The sequence below is a fragment of the Eptatretus burgeri genome, chromosome 4 (genome assembly GCF_056783735.1).
Source record: "Eptatretus burgeri isolate ZD-2024b chromosome 4, Ebu_testis_v1, whole genome shotgun sequence".
NCBI classification, from domain to species: Eukaryota; Metazoa; Chordata; class Myxini; order Myxiniformes; family Myxinidae; genus Eptatretus; species Eptatretus burgeri.
This window is the reverse complement of record NC_140964.1, coordinates 98,384,672-98,412,342: the sequence shown is the minus strand read 5'-3', so window position 1 is coordinate 98,412,342 and position 27,671 is coordinate 98,384,672. Positions and strand designations below refer to the sequence as shown.

General features: G+C 40.4%; 1 protein-coding gene across 4 annotated transcripts in view; it reads right to left on the bottom strand.

Moving 5' to 3' along the window:
- Positions 1 to 27,671, bottom strand: part of LOC147028733 (receptor tyrosine-protein kinase erbB-4-like) — a 787,552-nt gene that overhangs the window by 257,113 nt on the left and 502,768 nt on the right. For all 4 annotated transcript variants that reach the window (XM_085879397.1, XM_085879399.1, XM_085879401.1 and 1 more), the window contains 5 exons: positions 23,755 to 23,868; positions 23,198 to 23,324; positions 21,920 to 21,993; positions 21,671 to 21,761; positions 18,745 to 18,944 (listed from right to left, as the gene is read on the bottom strand). In XM_085879397.1, the coding sequence (XP_085735523.1) occupies positions 18,745 to 18,944; positions 21,671 to 21,761; positions 21,920 to 21,993; positions 23,198 to 23,324; positions 23,755 to 23,868 (606 nt within the window). The remainder of the gene's footprint in view (positions 1 to 18,744; positions 18,945 to 21,670; positions 21,762 to 21,919; positions 21,994 to 23,197; positions 23,325 to 23,754; positions 23,869 to 27,671) is intronic.

The window sequence follows — 27,671 nt, the reverse complement described above, 5'->3', positions numbered from 1 at the left end:
TGAGTTTGAGCCCCTGGGATTCTGTTGAATAATATGAGGTGGGTTGACTCAGCCTCTCATCTTTTCGAGGTTGGCAAAATGAGTACCACCTTACTGGTAACGGGGACACTGCATCAGTGGCACAATCATGCTCCCAGAAAACGATTTATCTAGCAGCTACAAGCTGCATACAAAACTACAACTCTTGAAACTATACCAGAGAATCTCCAACTCATTCTTTTTTCTGGTGTTTGGCCAGAGGGCACGTTCAGTGCTGCCAAAGCAGCCCCAAGGCAAGAATTACACTGGGTGGTTTTCCTTTTCATTCCCAGTGGTGGCCATGGCAGGAATTTGTAACTTTGCCAGTGTGCCGGCGATAGTTCGCTATTCTTTGCAAAGAACACCACAGGATTTTTAATGTTCACCGATTCATGCCAGCAGATGGGACATCTTGTCTAACGTCCATCCAAGGGATGGCATACAAATTGATGATTCACCCAGCCTTCGAAATACCAGGGTGACATTTTATAGCTGGGTCGAGATTCAAACCCAGGCGAGACAGCTCAGAGGCGAGTGTTCATACCTTTAGGCCATCTAATCAGCCCGCAGAATGTCCAAAATTTTCCCAACAAATGAAAGGAGTTTTCTTGCAGCTAGTAACACCTCCAAAAAGACTGAATACATAGTCTTATCTACCTCCGTACTGCAAAATGATTGATATGAGCTAAAAAACAAACAAACCTATGAAGCCCATTTCATGATGATTCAACAAAATAACACGAATCAAAGACATTATTCATGTCATTTTGGTGTAGAAGACAAACTGGAAAAACCTTAGTGAATATAATGAACTTTCATTGTCAAAATATTTCATAGCACTCGTTTTTTTTAAGGCTTGCAGAAAGTAAATACAAAGGAAATTAATAGTATAAATATAATGCAATTCATCAGCATTCTATCCAATATAATCTCGAGGATTGGGAAAACTCAAGGAGGTTGGTATTAGAGGTGATGAAAATAAGCAAGAAAAGGTAAACCTCCTGACCTAATGAGAATTTTAATAAGTTTATACAACTTCAGCACTGTGGCCCTAATGAAGGGTGCACTGTTTAGAAAAAAATATGGATAGCGTACTTATATTCCTTCAGAGGTTCCTTCAGTGATTGGTTAAAAAAAACAAACAAAAAAAAACTTGGCCGTTTTGTTTCACCTTGTAAAATTCTTATCCATAAACATCAACTAGTGTCCATCTTGCTTTCCTCAGCACAGTTGCTATGGTCTTTTACCCCTGAAATACCTTGTTGCTGTGAAAGCTCAATGCAAACGCAGCCAATTCCCCCCTCTGCCAACCACTCTTTCCATGTTCCATTGTGTTGTCACATTGCAAAACAACATTGTTCTCCCATAGCTCACCAAGCTAATTGTCTTTTGAACCTCAGGTTGAGATGTACTTGAACAAGCCATCGTCCTGTTTGGCATCACAACAGCCGATCTGTATTTGAAGTCCATCTTGTAATGTCCATCCCTGTAACATCTTGTTACAGAGCCCTGTAATGTCCATCTTTTATTCCCCGTGTTCCCCGCCCCATCCCTCTCCCTGCCACAGATCTCCTAATGTCTTTGTTCCCCACTGTTTTGTCCTTCCCACTCCCGCCCCTCTTGTCTCATGCCCCCCCCCCTTGCTGTGCGTTGTATGTTAGCTCTCATACGAGCCTCAACAAGGTATCCCCCCCCCTAAAAAAAGGTCAGAGCATGCTTGCAGTGAGACCCCAAACTCGAGATTATGTGTGTTTCCTATGGAGACGCAAGACATACACAACCCTTCAAATGCTGGTTCCTTCAGTGATGCATCAGTCTGTAAAAAAGTTTGTGTAAGTGCTCATTTTTAGGTTTTCCAAAGGAGCATGATTTCAGTTTGATTCGTTTGAAAAAATAATTAAAAAAAAAAAGTACAATAAGGTGTGGTAAAAACATTCAATCATTGGATATTATGTTTTCTGCTCATGTAGTTTATGTAATTTGGTCCAGTATGCCTGTATTCTATCAACAACTAATTGCCTTAATCATCATCATCATTATCATCATCGTCATCACCAATGTATCATATTCTTTACAGAGTGTTGGTGCTGCCAAAGCACACTCCTTCGCAAGAGTTATCCTCTTTGGTTCGCCATTGCTTTTCTGGCAGTCCATTTATAGAGGAGGACTTTTTTCAGCATGCCGGAGATACCTCACCGAGTCTTTGTTAAAGATATGGGGGTCTTTAATGTCTACCGACTACCAATGCTCACAGACGGTCCTCCGGCTTAACGTCCTCTCATTGGACATCACGCACATTCATGCATCACCGTTAATATGACACGCACAGGGCGACTGTTTAGAGCTGGATCGAGATTCAAACTCAGGCAGAACAAGGTAATTAAACAGGTATCAAAAGAAAAATCACAAAACTCTAAGTTATCCTGCTAGCCGAATTAACTTAATTTATCATTTTCATTAATTATATTAACATAAGCGCCAACCCATTGCGGTAACTACCTGCAAGATGGACGATCAATATCTATAATATCCATAGGATAAAAGTCTTCCAACACAAAGGATCATGAAAATATCTATAATATCCATAGGATAAAAGTCTTCCAACACAAAGGATCATGAAAATATCTCTCTGCCTTCACCATATTTTAATAAACCATCATGATGAAGATATTTTCTCAGTTGTAAAATCAAAAGCTAAAATCGTGAACATTCTGTATAAAAGATTGCAGTTAGACTCACAAGTGATGTTTTTTTGAAAGTGGCATTAATAAAAATGAAAACGAGACACTATTGCGTCACTTGCCAGATGACTGAATGACACAGAAAGCAACTTTAAATTAAAATGTAAGAAACAAACGATCAGTCGGCACTGCTGTGTTCATGTTCACAAATTCAGTCATCTTTGGTAGCAACATTACGAGTTATGTATGTTACACTCAGATCTTCTTGAGGATGTTGTTGGTCACGCAAAATTTATAGCAGCATGCCATCTACATTTTATTTGTGTCAAGTGTTCTCCTGATTTTGACTCCACAATTAAACTGATTGTTAAACTCTGGCTGAAATCTGCCTGAATATATTATACTTTGCATGTTTTGGCAGCTTGTAAGACTTTGTTACTTTTTATAACTCTACCAAGATTTCTGTCCATTTAAAATGTTTTCTGCTATTCCCACATGATTGATTAAAAGAAAGCCAAATCAATGAAACAAAATAATTCCTGAATTGACATGTTGTAAACCGATATTTTGAGTGATGCATAAAAGGATTGTGTACTCCAGACGACAACCACCTTATTCATGGTGGCCACACTTCACAACTCCTGCCACCCCTTACCCCATAAACCACTGCCACCACCACCACATGCATCCATACCACACACAGCCCTTGAGCCCCAGCTCACGAGACAAACCTTGCCCCAGCTGCCCACAATCTTTAAATGAGAAGCAGATAAATGAAAGGTATGGTTTCCTTGATTGCGTTTTCTCCACAAATAATCCATTTTATACATTAGCATTTACAACAATTTCCAACAACGTACTCTGACCTGTAAATGGAAGTAAATACGTTTTGTTGAAGCTAAGGTTTCATAACTATGGAATATGAAATGGCAGTTTTAATTAGCTTGGACGAGACAAAGTTCTTAATTGATAATGCACCCTCAGGCAAAAAATGTGACTACTTCTCATCACTTAAATCACATACATTTAATATAACGAATTAATTCATCACAATCCTATGAAGAACACACAACATAATTGGCATCACAGGGAAATTTAACATGTTATAAGTCCTCAAAATAAAATAAATCACCATGAAATGACTTTTGAAAATGTGATAAAACATCTCAGAGAACAGAATACAGATGGCCATGCTTATAGGTACCTTGCTTAAAATACAACGGAAGAGGTATGAGCAGAAAGGCAGTGAAAGAAAATTCAAGATATCAGAAGAAATGAGAGAAAAAGTTGGAAGGTGATTGTGGGAAACTCTAAACAGGTGACGTATAATATTGAAAAGTTAAAAATAAAGTCATAAATCAGCTTTTGTTTCCAAAGGAAAAAGCATTAGCTGGAACATGGTACACGATGGAGTCAGGACATAAAACAACAACAAAAAATAGGGGCAATACCCTTGGGCACTCACCTGATAGAATAATGATACCGAAGAGGAAGTCAACGTAGGACGGAATCAGCAAAATGTACTAACGAACCAATGCTACTGCAAACACCTATTTTAGGGGGCAACCCACCCTATAAATCCCATTAGACCCTGATTTTTTAATGTCATGAACAACATTTGGTACATACCAGGTGATAAAGCTTGTGGTCAAGTTTCATCAAAATCATGTGTGCAGTTTCAGAGAAGAATTTGCGAGTGTTTATGGACGAATGGATGGACGGACGGTCTGACGATGTGCCATCCCATAAACTCCCCAGGGCGATGTTCCAGGTGAGCTAATAATAAACAATTGAAGCTCTGAAACCAGTCCACAGTGGGACAAAGGACCTTTTGAAAGAGCTTCCTTAGGATTACAATAGTGCCAACATCAGCCCATTCCTTGCATTCAATAGACTCTAAACTTGACAGCGAAGCATCAATAACTTCATAATGCAATAGAATACACACTATTGAACTGCAAAGTAATGCCTTGCTCCCAATAAAAACATGATCAGAACAAATAAAGCATTTAATTCGTTGTGGAACAAATTTACAGGGTATCGTTTAGTGTGTGTGTGTGTGTGTGTGTGTGTGTGTGTGTGTGTGTGTGTGTGTGTGTGTGTGTGTGTGTGTGTGTGTGTCTGTCTGTCTGTCTGTCTGTCTGTCCCGAGCATAGCTCCGTGGATTTTGATCCGATCCTGATGAAATTTTGGTGCGAGGTTTATATCATGATCTGGTTGTGTTTTCCTGAAAATGGGCGTGGTCCGCCCATTATGGGCGGAGCCACGCCCAAAAACATGTATTTATAGGGGGTAGCTGATTTCAATTTGCATCTTCTCCGAGGGTTTTTTTTCGAATCTGACAGGGGTTTCAGTATTTGGTGAGCCCAATGGCACCTGCATAGCCCCATGGAGGTTGATTTTAAACTTTAGTCCCAAGGTCAAGGTCACAGGGTCAAGGTCATAAGGTCATGAACTAAGAAAATTTCGAATTTTGACATAAAAATCAGACGACCGCCCAAACTTTGAGAGCTAGGATGACAATTTTTTTTAAGCATAATCTTGAGGTCATTCCCCACCTAAAGTCTTGAAACCATTTTTCTCTATCTCGAACACCTTGCCTGTGGTGCCCCCTTCAAATTTGTTTTTACGCTGATTTCATCAAAGTATGGATAATCCGAGGAGTGTGAAATGCCATATTGCCTATATGGCGTTATATTGTTCCTGGAATGTTCCAGAGGAAGTTTTGCACCCTAGGTCATAATCCTTGAGCTTTGACCTTTAAAGTACACAAAGGTCAAATTTTCAAAGTTGTGGGAATCAAACTGGGTTTTCGACCTTCTTCGACAAACTAACTCAATTAAGCTATCACATGCATCCTGCTTCCTTATTTTAATGTCCACAACATTGTTTTGGGACCTTTATAGGTTATGCAAAGGTCAAATATTTAAAGTTGTTGAACGAAACCGGGTTTTCAAAATTTTGTAGCAAATAAACTGTCACTCGTACCACATTATGTTGATCATTTTTATAACTTGGTCAAACATTATCACATTGTCTCATCCTTGACTTCTGAAACAATCTACATCGTCAAATACCGCTCGTGAAGCATCGTCGTCTTCAGACTTGTCCTTGTTGAAGTCAAATTTCTTAAATCATCAATTTCAATATGAAAAATAATCACTTTTCATCCGATTGACCTGAACGTTGATTGAGATTGTGAATTTTAATCTCATGAAATGGACAATATGGTGTATCCATGGCAACCTTTGGACTGGGTAGGGGGAGGGTTTGGGGAGGGGGGGGGTACGACACGTCTTTTTCTTACTTGTTTGTTACTTACGAAATCTAAAGATTTTGAAAGTATATTGATGACTTCCGTCCTCTGTTTGTGTGTTTGTTTGTTACTTACGAAATCTAAAGATTTCGTAAGTACATTGATCACTTCCATTTCTGTTTGTTTGTTTGTGTGTTTGTTTGTGTGTTTGTTTGTTACTTACGAAATCTTAAGATTTCGAAGTATATTGATAACTTCCGTCCTCTGTTTGTGTGTTTGTTTGTTACTTTCGAAATCTTAAGATTTCGTAAGTATATTGATGACTTCCGTTTCTGTTTGTTTGTTTGTTTGTTTGAAGGCACGATAACTCGAGAACGGAAGAAGCTACCAATGTCAAATTACACCACGTGATTTAGGAGGGTGGTGGCTAGCGCTGATTAGGTTTTGGTCAAAATCGGTCAAAGGTCAAGGTCACAGTGAGGTCAAACATCTAAAACATTCGATTTTTGATGGTTTGGTACAGAATGTCGCATGGTACAGAATGGTACAGAAAATGATGTTGTACTGCATAGCATGATATTTCAAAAATGTATTGGGCCCGATATGTTCTCGTGGATCAAGCATTACGTGGCGGAGGTATGCGCTCCACCGAGTGTCTTTCTCGTTGGTATTGTAATTGGTTGTGTTGTTCTTTGCATGTGGGATGCAAGTTGATGTGTCAGTTGATGGAATTTTCACAGGAATACCAGGCCCCGATTCTCCAACAGTTCAACCTTAATGACCCTGTGCCAAGAATGCTGGTCTGATTCCATATGAACATAACGAGGGAGTGGAGAGGCTAAAAATGAAGGTGCAACTGATGATGTCATTGGTAAATGCAGGGTCAAAAAATTATTACAGCAATGAAAAGTAAAAACAAGCAGTCATAGACTGGTACTTACAAAATTGTCAACTTGACCTCTGACCTTGTCTAATAAAAGCTGTCTCGAGAGAAGGTAGCGACGCAAACCAGAGGTTTCTACGATGATTCTGTACCAAACCATCAAAAATCGTAACGTCGACCGAAGCAAAAATCTCCATTTCTCCATGCAATTATTTAATATTATTTTATCAAAGTCACAAAACCGTAATATTCGGCCATCCACCAACAATCTTTACATAATCCGACGACTCAGCAAGTCAGGCATGCGACGATAACCTTTATTGGGATAAAAATGACTTTTAAACACCATCTTTATCGAAAACACCGTCAGCGCGCACACGAAAAACCTTTACGTGACTCAACGATGCCTCTGCTCAAACGCGCTGCACCACATGACGAGCCGTGACACGGCGAGTGAAATAAAACGTCTCCAAAACATCCGATTTTACCAGAATTTCGACAACCCAGTGTTAATCGTCCTAAGCGATTGCAAAAACCGAAGAAAAAATTAAAATCGAAGTTAAAACGAACTTGTAACGTCGACCGAAGCAAAAATACTCCATTTCTCCACATGAATTTACGGAATTATGTTTGACCTCACTGTGACCTTGACCTTTGACCGATTTTGACCAAAATCTAATCAGCGCTAGCCATCACCCTCCTGAATCATGTGGTGTAATTTGACATTGGTAGCTTCTTCCGTTCTCGAGTTATCGTGCCAACAAACAAACACACAAACAAACAAACACATGCACACACAAACAAACAAACACACAAACAGAGGACGGCAGTCATCAATATACTTACGAAATCTAATAAGACCACTGGACCTGTCGCTTATCTTAGCCCTCGCCTATTGTTATCACCCACATTTGGTAGCATTCTGACTGGTGGGACTGGAGAATATTTTTGAAGGAATTTATGCGATTTCCCCAAAAGTTTACGAAGTCCGCCATTTTGACACTTTCAGTCACGTGATCAGCATGGCATCCACAGTTTAACATCAGTACCCTCTCGTAATGTTGTAACCCAAATTTGGTTGCACTTTGACTGCTGGGTCTGGAGAAGAAGAATACTAAGTCTGCCATTTTGATGTACTTAAAGTCATGTGACCATAAGGAGCTTTGCACTCACCGTTACCAGTCAGGAGCAGAACCTTGCTGCCAAATTTCAGCTGGATCGGCCCAGCAGTTTGGCTGGAGAAGTGGAAAAACAGTGGGGAGAACAAGTATTTGATACACTGCCGATTTTGCAGGTTTTCCCATTTACAAAGCACGTAGAGGTCTGTAATTTTTATCATAGGTACACTTCAACTGTGAAAGACGGAATCTAAAACAAAAAATCCTGAAAATCACATTGCATGATTTCAAAATCATTCATTTGCATTTTATTGCATGAAATAAGTATTTGATCACCTCCCAACCAGTAAGAATTTTGGCTCTCACAGACCTGTTAGTTTTGTCTTTCAGAAGCCATCCCATTCTCCACTCATTATCTGTATTAACTGCACCTGTTTGAACTCGTTCTCTGCATAAAAGACAGCTGTCCACACTCAATCAATCAGACTCCAACCTCTCCACAATGGGCAAGACCAGAGAGCTGTCTAAGGACAACAAGGACAAAATTGTGGACTTGCACAAGGTTGGGATGGGCTACAGGACAATAGGCAAGCAGCTTGGTGAGAAGGCAACAACTGTTGGCGCAATTATTAGAAAATGGAAGAAGTTCAAGATAACAGTCAATCTCTCGCGGTCTGGGGCTCCATGCAAAGTCTCACCTTGTGGAGCCTCAATGATCATGAGAAAGGTGAGGGATCAGCCCAGAACTACATGGCAGGACCTGGTCAATGACCTGAAGAGAGCTGGGACCACAGTATCAAAGAAAACCATCAGTAACACACTACGCCGTCATGGATTAAAATCCTGCAGCGCAAGCAAGGTCCCTCTACTCAGCCAGCGCTGTCCAGGCCCATCTGAAGTTTGCCAATGACCATCTGGATGATCCAGAGGAGGAGTGGGAGAAGGTCATGTGGTCTGATGAGACCAAAATAGAGCTTTTTGATTTAAACTCCACTCGCCGTGTTTGGAGGAAGAAGAAGGATGAGTATAACCCAAAACACCATCCCAACCGTGAAGCATGGAGGTGGAAACATCATTCTTTGGGGATGCTATTCTGCAAAGGGGACAGGACGACTGCACCGTATTGAGGGGAGAATGGATGGGGCCATGTATCGCGAGATCTTGGCCAACAACCTCCTTCCCTCAACAAGAGCATTGAAGATTGGGCGTGGCTGGGTCTTCCAGCATGACAACGACTCGAAACACACAGCCAGGGCAACTAAGGAGTGTCTCCGAAAGAAGCATCTCAAGGTCCTGCAGTGGCCTAGCCAGTCTCCACACTTGAACCCAATAGAAAATCTTTGGAGGGAGCTGAAAGTCTGTGTTGCCCAGCGACAGCCCCGAAACTTAAAGGATCTGGAGAAGATCTGTATGGAGGAGTGGGCCAAAATCCCTGCTGCAGTCTGCGCAAACCTGGTTAAGAACTACAGGAAAGGTCTGATCTCTGCAATTGCAAACAAAGGTTTCTGTACCAAAGATTAAGTTCTGTTTTTCTAATGAATCAAATACTTATTTCATGCAATAAAATGCAAATTAATGATTTAAAAATCATACAATGTGATTTTTAGGATTTTTGTTTTAGATTCCGTCTTTCACAGTTGAAGTGTTCCTGTGATAAAAATTACAGACCTCAACGTGCTTTGTTAGTAGGAAAACCTGCAAAATCGGCAGTGGTTCAAATACTTGTTCTCCCCACTGTAGAAGACAGACGGATGGTGCATGATGACAATACTATATCTGGAATTGTAATTCCAGATAAACTAAAAAAACAGGGTGTCTCACACTTGATACACTGTGGATGGGCAAGGCCTATTTGTACTCACTGTGACTGTGACCCAATTATCAATTTATCTTCTCCATATTCTCATAATAAAGGATTGTTGAAAATTTGAGCACCAAAGTTCAAATGGGAAAAACGTTACAGCCTGGACACACAGTCATTATCATTATCATTATGTACCATTATCAATAATCATTATGTCCCATTTTCATGATCATTATTGTCATTATCATAATGTACCAGTATGATTATCATTATCATTCTGTACCATTATCATTTCCATTATCACTATTATTATAAAAATGTACCATTATCAATAATGTGCACCATTATCAGTTCCATTTTCATAATCATTATTATCATCATTCTGCGTGTCCAAAGAAGCCCTGAACACTTGATCATTTTGCGTGCTGAGAAATAAACAGTTCATGGGCGGGGGGGGGGGGGGGTGCTTCACGTTACAGCGCTTTTCCCGAGCAACCACACGTTCCTGGAACCACTCAAAGGCAAAAAAACAACAAAACAAAAAAACACCGTCTTGTGCAGCTGTGTTGCATTGGGTGAATAAGGGCTATTTATGGTTGCTATGACTTTGCCCTTTCACATTTTGACCCAATTTTTAATTATTTTCTGCATATTCTAATAATAAATGATTGTTGAAAATTTGATGACAAAAGCTCAAATGGTAAAAAAAAAGTAAAGGCCTGGCATGTGCGCATGCGCACGCAGTTGCAAAACCTCATCACCTGCTGCGCGGCGGACAGGCTAATAAAATCTAGACACAACCGCTAGTGATTGGGCTCAACAAGACCACGTACCATGCCATTGTGACCCTCCAGGAGTGGGAGTGAAGCTGCTCCAGCTGACTTTTGTTTATGGATACTGTCGTTAATGGACTTTAAAAATATATAAACACATTTTAATACAACAAAGAAAAACAACAGGAAGTCACATAACCAAAATCAGATGTTTTAAAAAATGTGTTGTTTTTTTAATTGATAACTGACATTGAGCTAATGGAATGATAGTTGGAGTTATATGTTGCTTTTCCAATACAAAAGGAAGCTACATTTTCATGGTGGTGTCTCTCTCGATCTGACTGGAGCTCATTTAATTATTTAACTGAAATACAGGGTGGCCACAATGTCTTATCACCCCTTGTAAAAATTGGGGCATTGCTTTTGTGTGCAGAGTGTCAATTCATTTACTTTTTCCATTTTTTTCTTATTGAGTGAACGTAGCCATGGGTGATACAAGCAATTACACCAGTGAACAACGGATTGTTGTTAGTCTCTGGATTGCCACTTGACTGGCCACCTCGAAGCCCAGAGCTGTCGACGTGTGCTAATTCCCTTTAGGGCTTCATAAAATAAATTGTTGCACAGCAATACTACAAAACCACTGATGGCCTTCAACAAGCAGTGAGACTTGCTTTTAATCATATCACCCCACAAATGCTCCAGAAAATGTCCCAGAGAACATGGTGCAAAATTATCCTCTGTAATTACATGATCCATTGGACACTTAGGCTTGTGTCACATGCTGTAAAATGTATAATAGAGTAAAAGAGTACTGCAAATGTTTGTGGTATAACTTGTAGAACCCTTCATTGTTGTCAGCTAATATGATAAAAGGCAATGTTACAATTTTTACAAGGGGTGACAAAGGTCCTCAATAAAATGTTCTGCAGAAATTCCAGAGAAAAATTTGATAGAAATTCTATGGAACTTTCGGACCAAATTCTGGAGAACTGTAATTTCTATAGAATAGACATTCTATCGATATTCCACAGAAGTTGAGGGTCAAATTCTGGATAACTGTTCTATTTTTTTTTTTTTTTGTATACCATGTCGAGGCTCGTGTAAGAGCTAACACACAGAACATATAATAAGGCAGGAGACAAGAGGGGTGGGAGAGGGAAGCACAAAATAGTGGGGAACAGAAACAATATATCTGTGTAAGGGGCAGGGATTGGGAGGGGTACACGGGGTGAACAAGACGGTACTACAGGTACTTTCAGAAAGGAAAACAGGGAACTTGAAGGAGGAGGGTTTGGGGTGCATTAATGGGGGTAGTAAAGATCAAGAGTTTAGATGGGTGAAGATATGAGAAGGTGGTGAACAGCTGTTTTGAAGACCTGGAGGGAGGAGTGGGTTTGAAGAGAGTGGGAATTTGTTTTAGAGGCAGGAAAAAAGAGGAATAAAAGAGTGAAGGTGAGCAGTGATTCTTCATTTTGTCAGTTTCACCAAAAGGGTTTTTTGACAGATCTTGAACACCCTGCAGAATTATATAGGTGGGGGGGGGGGCAGAGCGCAGACATAGCAAGGGGGGGGCAAAGCCAGGGGGCAGAGCGCAGACAGAGTGGGGGGGGGAGGCAAAGCCAGAGAGGAAATGGTAGAAGAAAGAAAGACCACCGACCTGCCTCCGGTGAGAGAGTGAGAGACCCAAAGACTCGGCTTCATCGTGAGAGATACCAATGATCCCAAAAAGCATTGGTTTCTGCAGAGTGAAATCGAGCTTGGTGTGAGGTATTAGGCCGAAGGCCTAAGTCACATTTGCCACCGCGGTCGTGGGGTCTACAAAATCTAAGGCCACGAGCAATTATAGGGCGGCAGCAGTATTTCCACGGTCACACAATGTAGCAGTCACATATGTTTTTATTTTCGTGCAGCCGCACGGGGTATTTATAAATTGTGGAGACCGAAAACGTAGGGGTGCCGTATGGTCTTTGATTTGATGTCGCACGGTGACCTTCGGGCGTTCCTGCTGCGGCCATATAATTTTCAAGGCAGACGCAAGGTGCCCACAAGGCGACCGCAGGGGGGCCCTAAGGCGAATGTGGTGGCCAGATGGACGGTAACGAGTGGGTTCTTTTTTTTTGTTACCAGTTCTTTTGTTTCGGCTTGTCGAATTGCTACGGCGAACGTAGAAATGAAAAAAGTTATAACTCTGCGCTATAATTCTACGGCGACCCCTACGGCCTGTAAAAGATAGCCAAACGGCATTGGGCCACCCTGAGGCCACCGCAGAAACTCTGCGGCCGCTGCACGTTCCTGTCAATTCAGAGGGCGTACGGCCGCCGTATCCTCGCCATAGAGCAAATGTGACTTCGGCCTAAGTACTTCATGAAAACTCCCCTGTGGGTTTTGCCCTTCTGGGGGGCATCTAACCATCATTGGTTATATGTTTTTATATAATATTTTTATTAATATTTTATATATAAGGGTTATACTGGATGGTTTAGGCCAGTCACATTTGCTTTACGGCGAGGATACGGTGGCCGTACGCCCTCTGAATTAACAAACGTGCGGTGGCCTCAAGGTGGCCCTACGTCATTTGGCTATATTTTACAGGCCATAAGGTCGCCGTGGAATTATAGCGCAGAGTTATAACTTTTTTTCATTTATACGTTCGCCCTAGCAATTCGACAAGCCGTAGCCGTGACATAGATGTGTTCCACGTCGACCGTACGTAGGGCGTATGGTGGGCTTGCGTTATTCGTGCGGTTGCCGTAAGCTCTTATCAATGAAAAATTAATTTTGCCTACCCCCCAAAAATTACGGCGGCCGCACTATTTCCACGGTCGCCGTAGGGTGGCCTTGCGATCTGTGTGACTACCTGTGGGCAACGCAGGGTCGACGCACGGTTCCCCTACGCCAGCCATGCGTCCTACGTACGGCCTCCGTGGCAGTCTGCTTTGACCGTGCGCTACCACTAGAGATCGGAGTATAGGTGTTTGCCACCAGTGTTGGGCACAAAAGCGATAATCCGATAAAAGATAATTATGGAATTTACTTTTTTAATCAGACTATTATCGGAAGTTAACTACCATTTATCGTTATCGGACCAGTTCACTTCCGATAACTCGATTTTTTAGTCCGATAATGTCCCTTTTTTTTGTTCACTGACATTTTTATCAGTTTCCAGGTCGCATTTCGCCATTTCCGGGTCGCATTTCGCCGTTTCCGGGTCGCATGTTCTTGGTGTGTTTGTAAGGTCGTGTGTCTTATTTTTTAACGAATGGTGCCTTCCTGTTTGTGTGCGCAGCGTTCCGCGGACCTATTTCCGTTGCTCATTCGGTAAGAAATTGACATTAATTTGTTTGTTGGATTCACATTGTGTCCTTGACCCATCCCATTAACCTCCCAATGCATGTTGGACTCCGTCCGGTTAAACGTGCTGTGTGTGCTGTGTGTCGCCTTGCGGGCACCTTGAGGCGACCTTGCGTCTGCCTTGAAAATTCAATGGCCGCCACAGGGAGGCCCTAAGCTCACCGTGCGACATCAAATCAAAGACAGTACGGCACCCACACATTTTCGGTCTCCATCATTTCTAAATACCCCGTGCGGCTCCCCGAAAAGTAAAAACATATGTGACTGCTACATTGTGTGACCGTGGAAATAGTTCGGCCGCCCTATAATTGCTAGTGGCCGTAGATTTTGTAGACCCTATGGCCGCCGAGCCAAATGTGACTTAGGACTTAGCAGCACCCCAAAGGGGAGAGCAGTACTCCATCAGGCTGTAAATAAAAGCTTTGTAAGTGGATAGAAGCTCAGGTGTGAAAAGAAGGACTTTGAACAAAGTAGAATGCCCAGTCACCGACTGGCTTTGGAAGCCAGCTTGGAGATGTGGCTTTCCCGGGAAAGATCGTGGCAGATGGTGAGGCCCCAAAGCTTGAATGAAAGGACTTCTTCAAGGGGATTGTTGAGAAAGTAGATGGGGGGGGAGGGGTTCCAGATGGTCCTTTCGGAGAGACATAGTGAGAGTGTGAAATTGTCAGGATTGCAAGACATGTTCCATGTGTTTGATCAGCATGTGATTTTATGCAGGTCAGCAGAGAGTGAAAAGGCTTCTGCCTGCCGATTAGAGGGATGAGAGATGGAACAGCAGAGGGTGGAGTCATCAGCAAAGAGAAAAAGAGGATTTTCCAGAGAGTCTGAGAGATCATTGATGAAAACCAGAAAAAGCACAGGGCTTAAAGACTGCCTTGAGGAACTCCAGCCTTGACAAGAAGAGGAGATGAGAGAGAAAGCCATTAAGAGCCATGAGTTGACTGCAAAAGGAGAGGAAGTCCACGAGTCATGAGTGGAGATCGCCTTGGACACCAGAAGAAGAGAGTTTGGTGAGCAGCACGGAATGCCAGACAGTATCGAAAGCTCACAATATGTCAAGGGAGATGGGTCTGATCTCATGTTTGGCATTTAGGACATCCATCTATTGTTTGGAAAGCAGATTTCAGTGTATGGAACTTCTGAGTTCCATGTTTCAGTGCATTTGCATTTTATGATTCATCAATTCTGTATGCTCACTACTATAATTTGCTCCGATTTGGATTGCGTTTTCAATTTTCAAATTCAACTCAAATTTCAGTGTGATAACAAACTTTGAAATTTGTCTTCTGGTTAACACTGGGCTATGGCTTGTTTTGTGAATCCTGTGAAGTTATCACGTAATCAGCTGTGGTTGAAGATAAAAATGGAGGTGATCAAGATACATGACTCGCATAATAGCATAAAGCTGCAGAGAGATCACCAAGATGCTCAACATGCAAGGCTATGACTGCATAAATATGTATATCCAAAACATCATGAAGAGGAAGAGTAATTGGATGGAAGAATTTGAGCGCAATGTTCCTCTGCTTCAATAGAAGGCCCTTAAAATTGCCAAGCAGCTCAAGTTCATGACTTCACGGATGGAAGCCACTAATAATGAGTGGCTGGAAGCGTTCAGGAGGAGACATAACATCGCCTTCAGAAAAATTATTGGTGAGAGTGGCGACGTTGACAGTGCTACAGCGGAAGGATGAAAAGTCAAGATTCCTGAACTTTGTGCTGGTTACGACACACATGACACCTACAACATGGATAAGACTGGCCTTTTCTTGAAGGCATCGGTAGACTCGACACTCCATATCAAAGTTAAGGACTGCTCTGGAGGGAAATGTTCCAAAGAACATTTGACTGTGGTACTGTGTGCCAATGCTCTTCATGAGAAGGAGAAGCCTCTCATCATTGGAAAGTCCATCAAGCCACATTGCTTCGGAAAGCTGGAAAGGAAGGACCTCCCTGTGGATTACCATGCTAACAAGAAAGTATGGATGACGAGTAACATCTTTGAACTGTACATGAAAAAAACTTGACCAGCAAAAGGGATGCCAGTGCAGAAGGATCTTGATGTTGCTAGACAATGCCCCATGCCATCCTCACCTCCAACTGAAGAATGTTAAGCTTCTATTTCTTCACCCAAACATGACTTCAAAAGCATAGCTGATGGATCAAGGGATCATTCAGTCATAGAAGCTCAAGTTCAGAAAGAGACAGCTGAGAGGCATCTTTCAAAAACTTGAGACTGAAAGAGACAATGTTCTGCAAGCCATCGACTGGATCCACCAATCATGGAGGGATGTGGATGAGGAGATCATCCAGAAGTGTTTCAAGAGCTGCGGAATTTAAGCTTTAGATGCCAATAACATGGAGGCAAACGAAGATGAGGACATATAACTGGACTCTGTATGCAAAGATGCGATCCAGACATCTCTCAGTGAACTTGTGGATGTAGATGCGGGAATCGCAACTACATTTGACAATTGGCTGGCAGCTACCATCGAGGATCTGCAGCGCAAGCTGGCTATCAATGACTAGGATAAACAAATGAGTGAAGATGAGGAGGGAGAGGAGGAGGAGGAGGAGGAGGAGGAGGATTTTGCCTGTAGAGAACAAGATCAAGAGCATTCACGAGTTTGCTGCAAGCCTTGCCGACATGAAGGCTTTTGCAGTGAGAGCAAGGGTTTCAGTGCTTTGCAGGAGAGTTGCATGGAGATGGAGGAAGATGTTGAGGCCAAATTATTCAAACTGCAACAAACATGTAAACAGATGACACTTCTGGACTTCTTCAAGAAACTACAAGGCTGGAGATAAAAATGTGATTGCCAAAATGACACGATGTGAGATATGAATTACTCACTTTAGAAAATAATTAAGAGAGTAGATAAAGATCACCAAGATAGGTTTGCTTATTGTATACGTTTTGGTACTTGCACTTGAATATCATCACTGCACTGCAGAAAAATGGCAGCCGCAAACCTGTTCAGAAAGACAACCTGTCCATAAAGGCCACTTTTTTCCATTCCCCTGAGCAGTCTATATATACAGGTTTGACTGGTTTTAAAATGGTTTCCAGAGAACATCTAATTAATTCTCTGGAACAACCATTCTCTGCAGAGATTTACAAATATTTAAATGGATTTCTATAGAATGTCTAATGAATTCCACAGAACACCCATTCCCTGCAGAGTTTTTATAAACATTTAAATAGATTTCTCTAGAATGTCTAATTCTTTCGAACACCCATTCTCTGGAGTTTTATAAATATTTAAATGGATTTTTAAAGAATGTCTAATTCTATAGAACACATTCTCTGCAGAGTTTTATAAATATTTAAATGGATCTTCTGTAGAACGTTCAATTGATTCTTTAGAACACCCATTCCCTGCAGAGGTTTATAAACATTTAAATGGATTTCTCTGGAATGTCTAATTCTATAGAACACCCATTCCCTGCAGAAGTTTATAAACATTTAAATGGATTTCTCTGGAATGTCTAATTCTATAGAACACCCATTCCCTGCAGTTTTATAAACATTTAAATGGATTTCTCTGGAATGTCTAATTCTATAGAACAACCATTCCCTGCAGTTTTATAAACATTTAAATGGATTTCTTGAGAATGTCTATTTCTATAGAACACCCATTCTCTGCAGTTGTTTAAACATTCAAATGGATTATTAAAGAATGTGTAATTATATAGAACACATTCTCTGCAGAGTTTAAAAAATATTTAAATGGATTTCTATAGAACATCTAATCAAATTAATTCTCTAGAACACTCATTCTCTGCAGGGTTTTATAAATATTTAAATGGATTTCTAAAGAATATCTAAGCCAATGAATTCTATAGAACATGCAATTCATTCTATAGAATAACCATTCTCTGTGGTTATATAGATGTTTCAATGGATATGCTATAGAACATCTAATGCATTGTATAAAACAACCGACCTCTCCTCAGAGTTCAATATAATTTCATCAGGTTCCATAAAAATTATATTGAGTTCTTTAGACATTCTAGTGAGCTCTGTAGAATTTGTCTGGAACATTTTTTGAAGGGGAAATTGTGACCACCCTGTAGTTATTGTTCTTCAGAGATTAAATTAATGTATTGACTGGTTTACCTGATTATGTCTACTCAAATTATTACAATAAATAATTTGAAACCAACAAAGAACATAAATCAATAATGAAGTGGGAAATGTCCTGTGTCTAGACCCTTCAAGTGGGAGGAAAAAATGAGCAACAGTGCAAGAATAACCAGAGGTGATATTTAAAAAGTAACTCAGGAAGAGTAAAGTCAATGAAGCAGTGAGGAAGAAGCAGCTGTGTGGCAATAGAAAAACCACATGTAATGATCATTGGGTAGGGAAGGAGAATAAATTTGGAGAATGAAGAAAGAATGACTATTTTAGTCGTTTTTAAGAATATGGATTTGTAAACAGACTGGAAGATGAAAATCGTAAAAATGAAAAATGGGGAAAAAGTGGATGAGATTCGAATGATAAGTCAAGTGGTCACAGTTGGCCAAGCCTCAAATGAACACACATATTTCTTCCTAATGTATACATCATTCCAAATAAAGCAGAAGGAAATGCATGAGTGGTAAAATGATTTGGCACAATACATGAACTAAAATTAGGACCTCCATTTATATTCTAAACTTTTCAGATCTCAGATATGTTACCCAATGCAAAGTTATCTCTGCAGTCACAATACTATTTCAGCAGGATCATGGAAGATTGAATTTTAAATAGGAAAGCCAATCTATGCTACTCCAATTATCATGATGGATATGAGTGTGTGAGTGAGAGTGTGTTCATGCATGCATGCGTGCACATGTGCAAAGGCAAGAATGACTAACTGCAATTGCTGGCTGGCTTGTTTTCGAGTATGTAGTGCATCTGCTCAGGTGAGTTGAAGAGACGCATCCAATTCACAGTGTGATAGAAGCACAGATTCTCATTCTTCTCAAGGTACACACTGCCGGCGCTGATTTCTCGCAGTGAAGATAGTCCCAGTGAGGTTATTTCAGGAACAAGGCTCACCAGCAGTGAGACGCCTCTACGGGCACGCAGGGCCCACGACATGCACTGCTCACCATCATGGCACGCAGTTGAAGGAAATGTTTTTGATTGGGTACAGAATTATCGATAATTTTGGAGAGCATTAAAAACAAAAATTATCATAGTAGACAGTGAAACTAAAATCCATTACAGCAAACAAAAAAAGGCAAAAAAAAAAAAATTGAGCCCATAATCACAATCAAATAATGTAATAATGAAAAAGCACAAAGCATCATTTGGATTTTGCTTCCAATTATCTGCTGAGTTCATAATTAGCCAAATAATAAAAGAAAAGCAGCAATATGAAAGTCCTGTACTTGAAGCTAACACTACTGGTTAAAGCATGCTGGCATCGCACATCATTATGGATTTTAATTATGCCACTTGATCAACTGCTGCCCCACTGTCAGTTCGTCACATTGATATCCTCCGTTACCTTCATTGAGCCTCAATCTTGTAAAATAGCAAAAAAAAAAAGGGAGATACTTTCTTCATTTTAACCCCAACTACACAGGGTGAAAGGGGGGGGGACTGGGTTCCCCCCTTCTCAACATATTTCGCAATTTTTTTCACAACCACTGGGGATTTCAAATTCTCCTTTCATGACTTCTTTCTCGAGGGTCTTACGCACATTTTGATACCACAAATGTCCAAATCTAACTTACCATTCAGGTGTCACATGACAATTGGGACAATTGACACGTCCTAAAAAAACTGTAATTTTTGCACCTGTTTATGTACAAAAACACGTGTGAATAAGGGTTACATTCATTAGGATACTGATGGTGTAAATTAATTGGCTTGTAAGTTCTTCTCAGTGTTTTTGCATGTTGTCGAAGACATACTGAATAATTATAGGAAAACAATAAAATACATAAAATAAAATAAATTACATATTATGAAAAAAAGAATTTTACCATCGCATTCATTATGTGATGATCTATGTGTGTGCAAATTTTCAAGTTCATGGGACCATAGATGGCAGAGGGAAAGCTCAAAATCACCCAGTTCAGTTCGGGTTGAATCGTATTTATAAGTTAAATAATCAGATATTGGCTGTTGTTTTTAATCCTCTTTCATTGTTTAAATCAAGAGCTTTCCAGAATTTTTGAATTGCTGAGTTTATCATCAAAGTTTTGTTGTAAGGAAGCTTATATCAGTTTTCTTGCAATAAATAAAAATATAAATTTTCTCTAAACTTCAGGTCCTTTAATCATTTGTAAATTAAATAATAACTGATTTGCTTCCTGCTTTTCATTACAAATTGCAAAACCTTCACGATCTTTAAGATTAGTGCCGTGTAAGTGAAACGCAAGCCATTCAAGAAAAGGTATTTGAATGCGATACTCATATTCGTTCAAGAGATGCCAAAAGAGTATAATGAATAATTATAGAAAAACCTATAAATTATAGAAATACCTAAAAATAATCTCATTAATTAATATTTTCTGATTAATATCATATTCCAGAAATTGAAAAAAAAAGTGGCATATCTTGGACGATTGAAAGTATATCTCATTTGGGCACATTTTTTTCATCCTCCCATATATCAAAAACAAATCATATGTAATATAAAGCAAAATCATAAACACAATAACTGGAAACAGCACAGGAGAAAATAATCGCTGATATTGCAATTTGAAACAGCAGTCGAGTCTGATCGTCGACTTTTGAAGTTAAATGTGGATCTCCTGAGCAAGGAGCAGATCGATCATACAAACGTGCTGAAAGCGGTTCAAGTAAAACTGCAAGTTGTCAAGCAATCTCCACAAGCATCAATCACAACAGCTCAGTTATCTATGATTGCTGATCATAAATGTATTTGCATTCTTTGTTTGTATACTGCATAGTCGAGGCTCGTGGAGGAGCTAGAAAACAGAATGGAGCAAGACATAACAGACCAAAAAGAACAGTGGAAAATAGTGTGTGTGTGTGTGTGTGTGTGTGTGTGTGTGTGTGTGTGTGTGTGTGTGTGTGTGTGTGTGTGTGTGTGTGTGTGTGTGTGTGTGTGTGTGTGTGTGTGTGTGGGAGAGGGGGGCAAACAAAATCGGAAGACAATGAGGAATAAAGGACATGGGGAGGAGGACCACATGGGGTGAATAAGCTGGAAAAATCTGCAAACTCTTCATCACAGAAATGTAAGGGAATACTGGGAAAGAAGAAGAAATGAAACTAAAAATGAAGAGGGTGAAGGAGCAGGAATGAAACTGGGTCACATGAAAACCTGGAAAGAGGTGGACTTGGGGAGGGTTAATGAGTGCAGAAAAGATCATGGGTGTGGTTGGGGGATGAGCTGAGACGATTGTGAGTGTGAGCTGAGCTCTCTTTATTAGATTCCTTTTGGTCATGAAAACGCAAATCATTCTTTGAATTTGCTGGTTTATGTCCCTAAAATGGCATGAAAACCAAATGACATAAGGGATTAAAAAAAAAAACGAAACTGATTTGTTATTAATGATTGTGATTTGTACATCAACAAACTGCCTTTGATATGCTCCTTTCTCCTTTTGTAAACCATAATTCACCTTTTCAATATGTTTAAAATGCCATTTTTGTCCGTGAGAGTCCTATGGAATTGTGAGGAACTGTTTTTCATCCCTGTTAACAAACAAAGCATTTTCTTATCAATATTAACGATTTATAATTTGTTACTTATACACAAGATTTAAATTAACCCTTATTAGTACTCTTATGAAAGCAAATATGTAAAGAGGTTTATCATACTTGTGTAACGTCCTGCCTTGTATAGTTGTCAGATTTGCAAACACCTGTAGATCTGTCATGTTTTCTGGCCAGGCCTGGATCATTAAGTAACCTTGAAGAGAACAAATAAGGAAATATAAAATAAGCATTTTCACAAAGTGTGTGTGTGTGTGTGTGTGTGTGTGTGTGTGTGTGTGTGTGTGTGTGTGTGTGTGTGTGTGTGTGTGTGTGTGTGTGTGTGTGTGTGTGTGTGCATTTGCACCTTGCTACCTGTGATTTCTTTGACACTGCGGAAGACTTTCAGCTTGGAAGGGTTTAGCGGTGGGATTTTCTCATAAGCATCCCTAAAAATAAATTACCGGAAAGTAAAATTTCAAGTAAAACACTGCTGCATCATGTAACACAACTATAAACAAAACAACCATTATCCCGATACTCATATGAGCTACTTGCATTTGTTGAACAGATTTATGATGACATTTATTAACAAGGAATTTCTCAATTGAATCAGTAACAATAATAATAATAATAATAATAATAATAATAATAATAATAATAATAATGATAGGTTGCTGAAGTATATGCATGTATATTCAAAAAACCATTTTCTTGAGCCTCGACCACTGTATTAAAAAAAGGAAGGCTTGAACTTTGCATAAAAAAATAATTAAATTACAACAACATGTAAGGATAGTTTTTAACATAAAATTTTGTGCTCGTTAAAAATGGGTTGATGCTGCTGCTTCCCATCTTGCTGCTCTTGTGGCAATCCATAACAAGGCCTTCCGTACTATTGGTATCTCAAAACAGGAGGCAAAATTCCAAGGACTTTCATTTTCTCACTGGTGACGGCAAGTTGGTGGGCTCTGTATTTTATAGAAGTTTATATTTGGACATGTGCCTCTGCTCTCTCTACCTTCTCCCTCCCAAACCCACCCCAGGTCATACACATTCCTCTAGAAACCATCAACTGCTCACCCTTCCAGAGTAGGCTGGTTTTCCATCTGCACTCATTCTTACCCTTATTCTACTGATTGTGTAATCATCTCAGTGTCTGTTGTTTCATCCTCCTCACTTCAATCTTTCACATGTGCGGCCCATCACTACCTCCTGTGCTCACCCAGGCACATCCATGGTCTCTTATACACTTGCCGATTCTTTCCCAATCTGTTCCTCTTTGGCCATTGTTATTTGCTTTGTATTTTTCCTTTTTTCCTACGTGCGTATGTCCATCTCACCATACTTTCAGGAAGTTTGCCCTTTGCCAGTCAGCTACTGGATGAGCCAAGACCCTTGTATTGCTTATGGTAATATAAATATGTTGATCACAATAATGAGAATAACAAGCACAAATAATTAATGGCATGGCAGAGAGAGAGCGAGAGCGAGAGCGAGAGCGAGAGCGAGAGCGAGAGCGAGAGCGAGAGAGAGAGAGAGAGAGAGAGAGAGAGAGAGAGAGAGAGAGAGAGAGAGAGAGAGAGAGATTAAGGAGGAAGGTAAAGCTGTAGGTAATCAGAGAACACAATGTAGAGATTTGAGTCAGCTCACCCATTGATTCCAGTGACAAGAAATGCAATATTCCCATTGATCTTGGTACAGTTTTCAAAGTTGGCGATGTTGGTAATGTCCACTGTCTGTGCTTTGGTCAGGTTTCCCGTACCTAGGCCATCACAAGCTGTGCAGACACGATTAATTGACTTAACTCAACATGCAGCATCAAACCATGGATGAAAGCTATAAATGCAGATTCTAAACAAGAAGATGAGCAGTCTTAGACACCAATTTCACACAAGTAGCAAATATAATTGCTTCAACATTTTTGGAAACTAGTCTCAAAACATTTGTCCTAACTGCCTGCACTCTGCACTAACAAAAATTTAGAGCAAAGTTCCTGAGAGCATCCACAAGTAATTTGTTGAGCTAAATCAAACAAACAACATATTTTGAGAGTCATAAGCATTCAGATATAAATATAAATAAGGCAGTCTTTTGGGGGGGGGGCTGGGGGGGGAGAAATCCCTGAGTTGTGATGTTTCCAAATATGCAAAACAAACGAAATGACGAGATTCCATCATGCACGTTGGCATTCTCTAAGTTATGTCCACCTTTTGGGCAAATATCAGCACAGGGTTCGCACTTTTTCTCTCCCTGCTTTTCCACCTCATGCTTTCCTGCTGGACAAACCCGGACGCACGAGTTGTAGTCCACGACAAAGTTGTCTGCAATGACATAGAATGAGAGAATGAGTTGAGCCTGTATGTTCTCATGCTTTGGCTCGATTCATGAATAAGAATTCATTTACAATGTTTGCCGAGCACGATTTCATGCCCACTGTTAGATGTCGAGTGAAGGTTTGCCTTGGAAGTGTATCCATAGACATTATATCAATATCCTTTGCATAGCTCTTGAAAATTCTCAGGGTCTCCTGAACTTAAAAATGGCAAAGAAAAATATTCCGATATAAATTAGTGCAGAGGCATTATTGTGTCAGGCATATTCAAATAAAGAAAAATGACTAAACAATCTGAGAAAATGACCACCAGTTTTAAAATCTGATCTGATAAGCCATCTGATTCAATGAACATTGGGAAATATCCATGGTAGTTGTAAAATGTAAATGAAAAAATGTGGTTTTGGGGTGTGTGTGTGTGTGTGTGTGTGTGTGTGTGTGTGTGTGTGTGTGTGTGTGTGTGTGTGTGTGTGTGTGTGTGTGTGTTGGGGGGGGGGGGATAATGAAGTTAGATTTTCAATATTATGCTTCAAACAAAGAGGGCATTTTGAATTGTGTCGAGGGTGCTAATTAGGGACATACCACGAGATCATTAACAACCAGATTACAGATGGGACAGGTGACAATTAGCAGTCAGCATCACCCATGCTGTCACTCCATCATATCTAAACATATTGTCATTTGTGGTTAGAATAGGAATCAACCAAGCCAGAAATAAAATAGCTCAAAAGTAGGCATGTTATCACGAAGCTGTCCTTTCATCAGAGTCTATAAAATTGGTATGTCTTTGCATATTTGGTTAATAATGATGTTTTTTCATTTGTTGTGATATATACAGGTAAGTACATATCAGAGACCCTCTCACCTGTGACTGGAGGGAATAGCCAATTAGCTCTCACTTAAATCAATAACCCCAGATGGCTTGGAGTATAGAAAGATTGACTCCTCACATATTCCAGATACATACGAGAGCCATTTGTCTGCGTTTGCATCATCATTTTTCTCAGAGATGGCTGAACGGATCTTCATCAAACTTTCAAAGGTTCATCAATGAGCGCTGGGGAGTGTTTTAAGCCAAAAAAAAGAAATTGACAATTTTGAAAAAAAAAAGTTTTTTGGGGGGGGGGGATTAAAAAACAGAAAAATACACTCCAAAGTGTAATTTTTTTGGGGCCTAAGTGCTTAAGCCTTTGCAGCTTTGCGAAAGGTAATATTAAATAATCCCTGAACCCATTCCTTAGTGGGAATAGGGAAGTGTTTTTGGACCCCGTAACAAATAGACCAGGCAATACTGGGCAATGCCAGGTACTCCTAGTTTTAGACAAATTGACCAACTGAAGAAAGCTGTGTTAAGCAACCATGAAAAGCTACAGATTGTCAGCCCTTTGCCCTTTCAAACCCCTCCCAAAGCTCCTCCACAGCTGTAAAGACATTCACAAATTGGACATACATGAGAATCCCAATGCCATACACCCTCTCAGAGAAGTTTTATAATAGAAAAATAAAATTTGTCTTTTCATCTAATGAATAACACAATGTAACAAAGATTTTGTTTGAGTGAATTTTTTGGTTGTTTGTCTTTTATGAGGTCGTAAGAATGAAGAAAAATGCATATCTTTCATGTCGCTAATCGTTATTAAGGAAATGACATATTTTTGGAAAAATAACAAAAAATTGCATATTTACAGAAGAAAATTGCAGAAAAATGTCTTTGAACATAAATGAAACTATACAACAGCATTGAAACATACAGGGATATGCTAATCAGAAGTAAAATATCGCATACTACATATTCGATAAGACTGTTTATTGAAAACACACAGATTTTATGCTCTTTCTTCGGTGAAGAGGCTGGGTTTCTTGGACCAAACCCCAGACGTAGTCGCCCATCATACGCTCATTATACTGGCCCTGGTAGCGCTTCTCAAATTCCATCACATTTTGGTGGAAGCGCTCACCATGCTCTTCGGAGTAGTCTCCCATATTGGATTTTAAAAATCCAAATGGGAATGCATCGTGTGCAATTTCAGGGACATTCTGCAACCCATCTCCCTGTAGGACTTGAGAAGATTGTCGACCAGTTGCGGTAGTTTTCTTCCTTGTTGTTACCCAAGAAGCCCTGAACAACCGCAACGAAGCTGTGCCAGGCACGTTTCTCCGGTGCCAACAATTTTCCGGAGAACTCCGGGTCCTTCATTAGCTTTTTAATTTGCGACCCAACAAACACCCCTGCCTTTATTTTTTGCCTCCGACAACTTCGGAAATACCGCTTCCAAATGCTTGAAGGCAGCGGACTCATGATCTAGTGCCTTCACAAATTGCTTTATGAGCCCCAGCTTTATGTGGAGGGGTGGCATCAAGATCTTCTCCACCTCAACCAGCGGTTGCCACTTCACGTTCTTCTCGCCAATGACAAAGCCCGTTCTTGATGGCCAGTCCTTCGTTTCATAATGTCTCGCTGTGGCTTGGCTATCCCAGTAGCAGAGGAAACAGGGATGTTTTGTGAAGCCGCCTTGCAAACCTGTCAAAAAGCCAATCATCTTAAAGCCTCCAATCACTTCCCAATCATGCTCTTCATACTTCACCAGGTGCAGCAGGTGCTTCACATTCTCATAGCCATCCTTTAGCTGAACAGAGTGGGCGATAGGGATGCTTGGGTACTTGTTACCATTGTGTAACAGCACCGCCTTCAAGCTTATAGTTGAGCTGTCCACGAACAGTCGCCAGTTGCTGGGATCATACGGGAATTCAATTTCTTCAAACAAGCCGTTGATGTCGTGACAATAACACACTTTCTCATCCAGTGTGAAATACTGAGAGAATATGTCATGATGTTGTCTCTGTTGTGTTACCCGACAGTTCTCGTCCAACAACTTCCACTGTTTCAACCTGGATGTCAGTAATTCTGCTTTTGATTTGGTGAGTCCGAGGTCCCTGATAAGATCATTGAGCTCCGCTTGGTTAGGGAAATGCGGAATAGCCGGGGTATCATCTGCAACAAAGACATCGTCGTGGGCATCTTCTGTTTCGCTGCTAGAACTTGTGCAAGCATCTTTCGTGATCACCGGAGGAGGGTTGGGAACTGGAATCTCCTCACAATGCATCACCGGACGAAGAGATGATGGCAGATTGGGGTAGTCGAACACATTCGTCTTCTTTCCCCTGCAGTGACACGTCACGACCACCATACAAAAGTAGCAGTTGTTGAGTGATCTGTTGGTTCCCGCCAGATTCTTGGCACGCCAAACTTCAGTTTTCGTTTTTCCCCTCTGTACCATGACTCCAGAGTGGACCGACAGCTTCCGAAAACCACGTGTGGCGCCCAACTCTTGTCCTGGTCCCCTAATTGAACTCCAAAGTACGCCTTGTAAGCCGAACAGAAGAGGTTCCCTTCAATGATGGTGTACTTGACTGACTTGACATTCAGAAAGACTCCGCAGACATAGCAGAAGTTATCAGGATCATGCTTGCAGGAACCTCCAGCAGAAGCCATCATGAGACAATATCTTTTAATAAAAGAACAAATACAATAAGACAAGTTGAAGGGAAAGAACGGAAACAAAATGTAACATATATCAAATGACTACTTGAATGAATCATATAAATCATACTTGAATAACCTACTTGAAAAAATCATATTTTTTTCAAAATATTTCCTAAATCACAAAACGATCAACAGTATGCGATGTTTTACTTCTGATTAGCATATCCCTGTATGTTTCAACGCTGTTGTATAGTTTCATTAATGTTCAAATACATTTTTCTGCAATTTTCTTATGTAAATATACAATT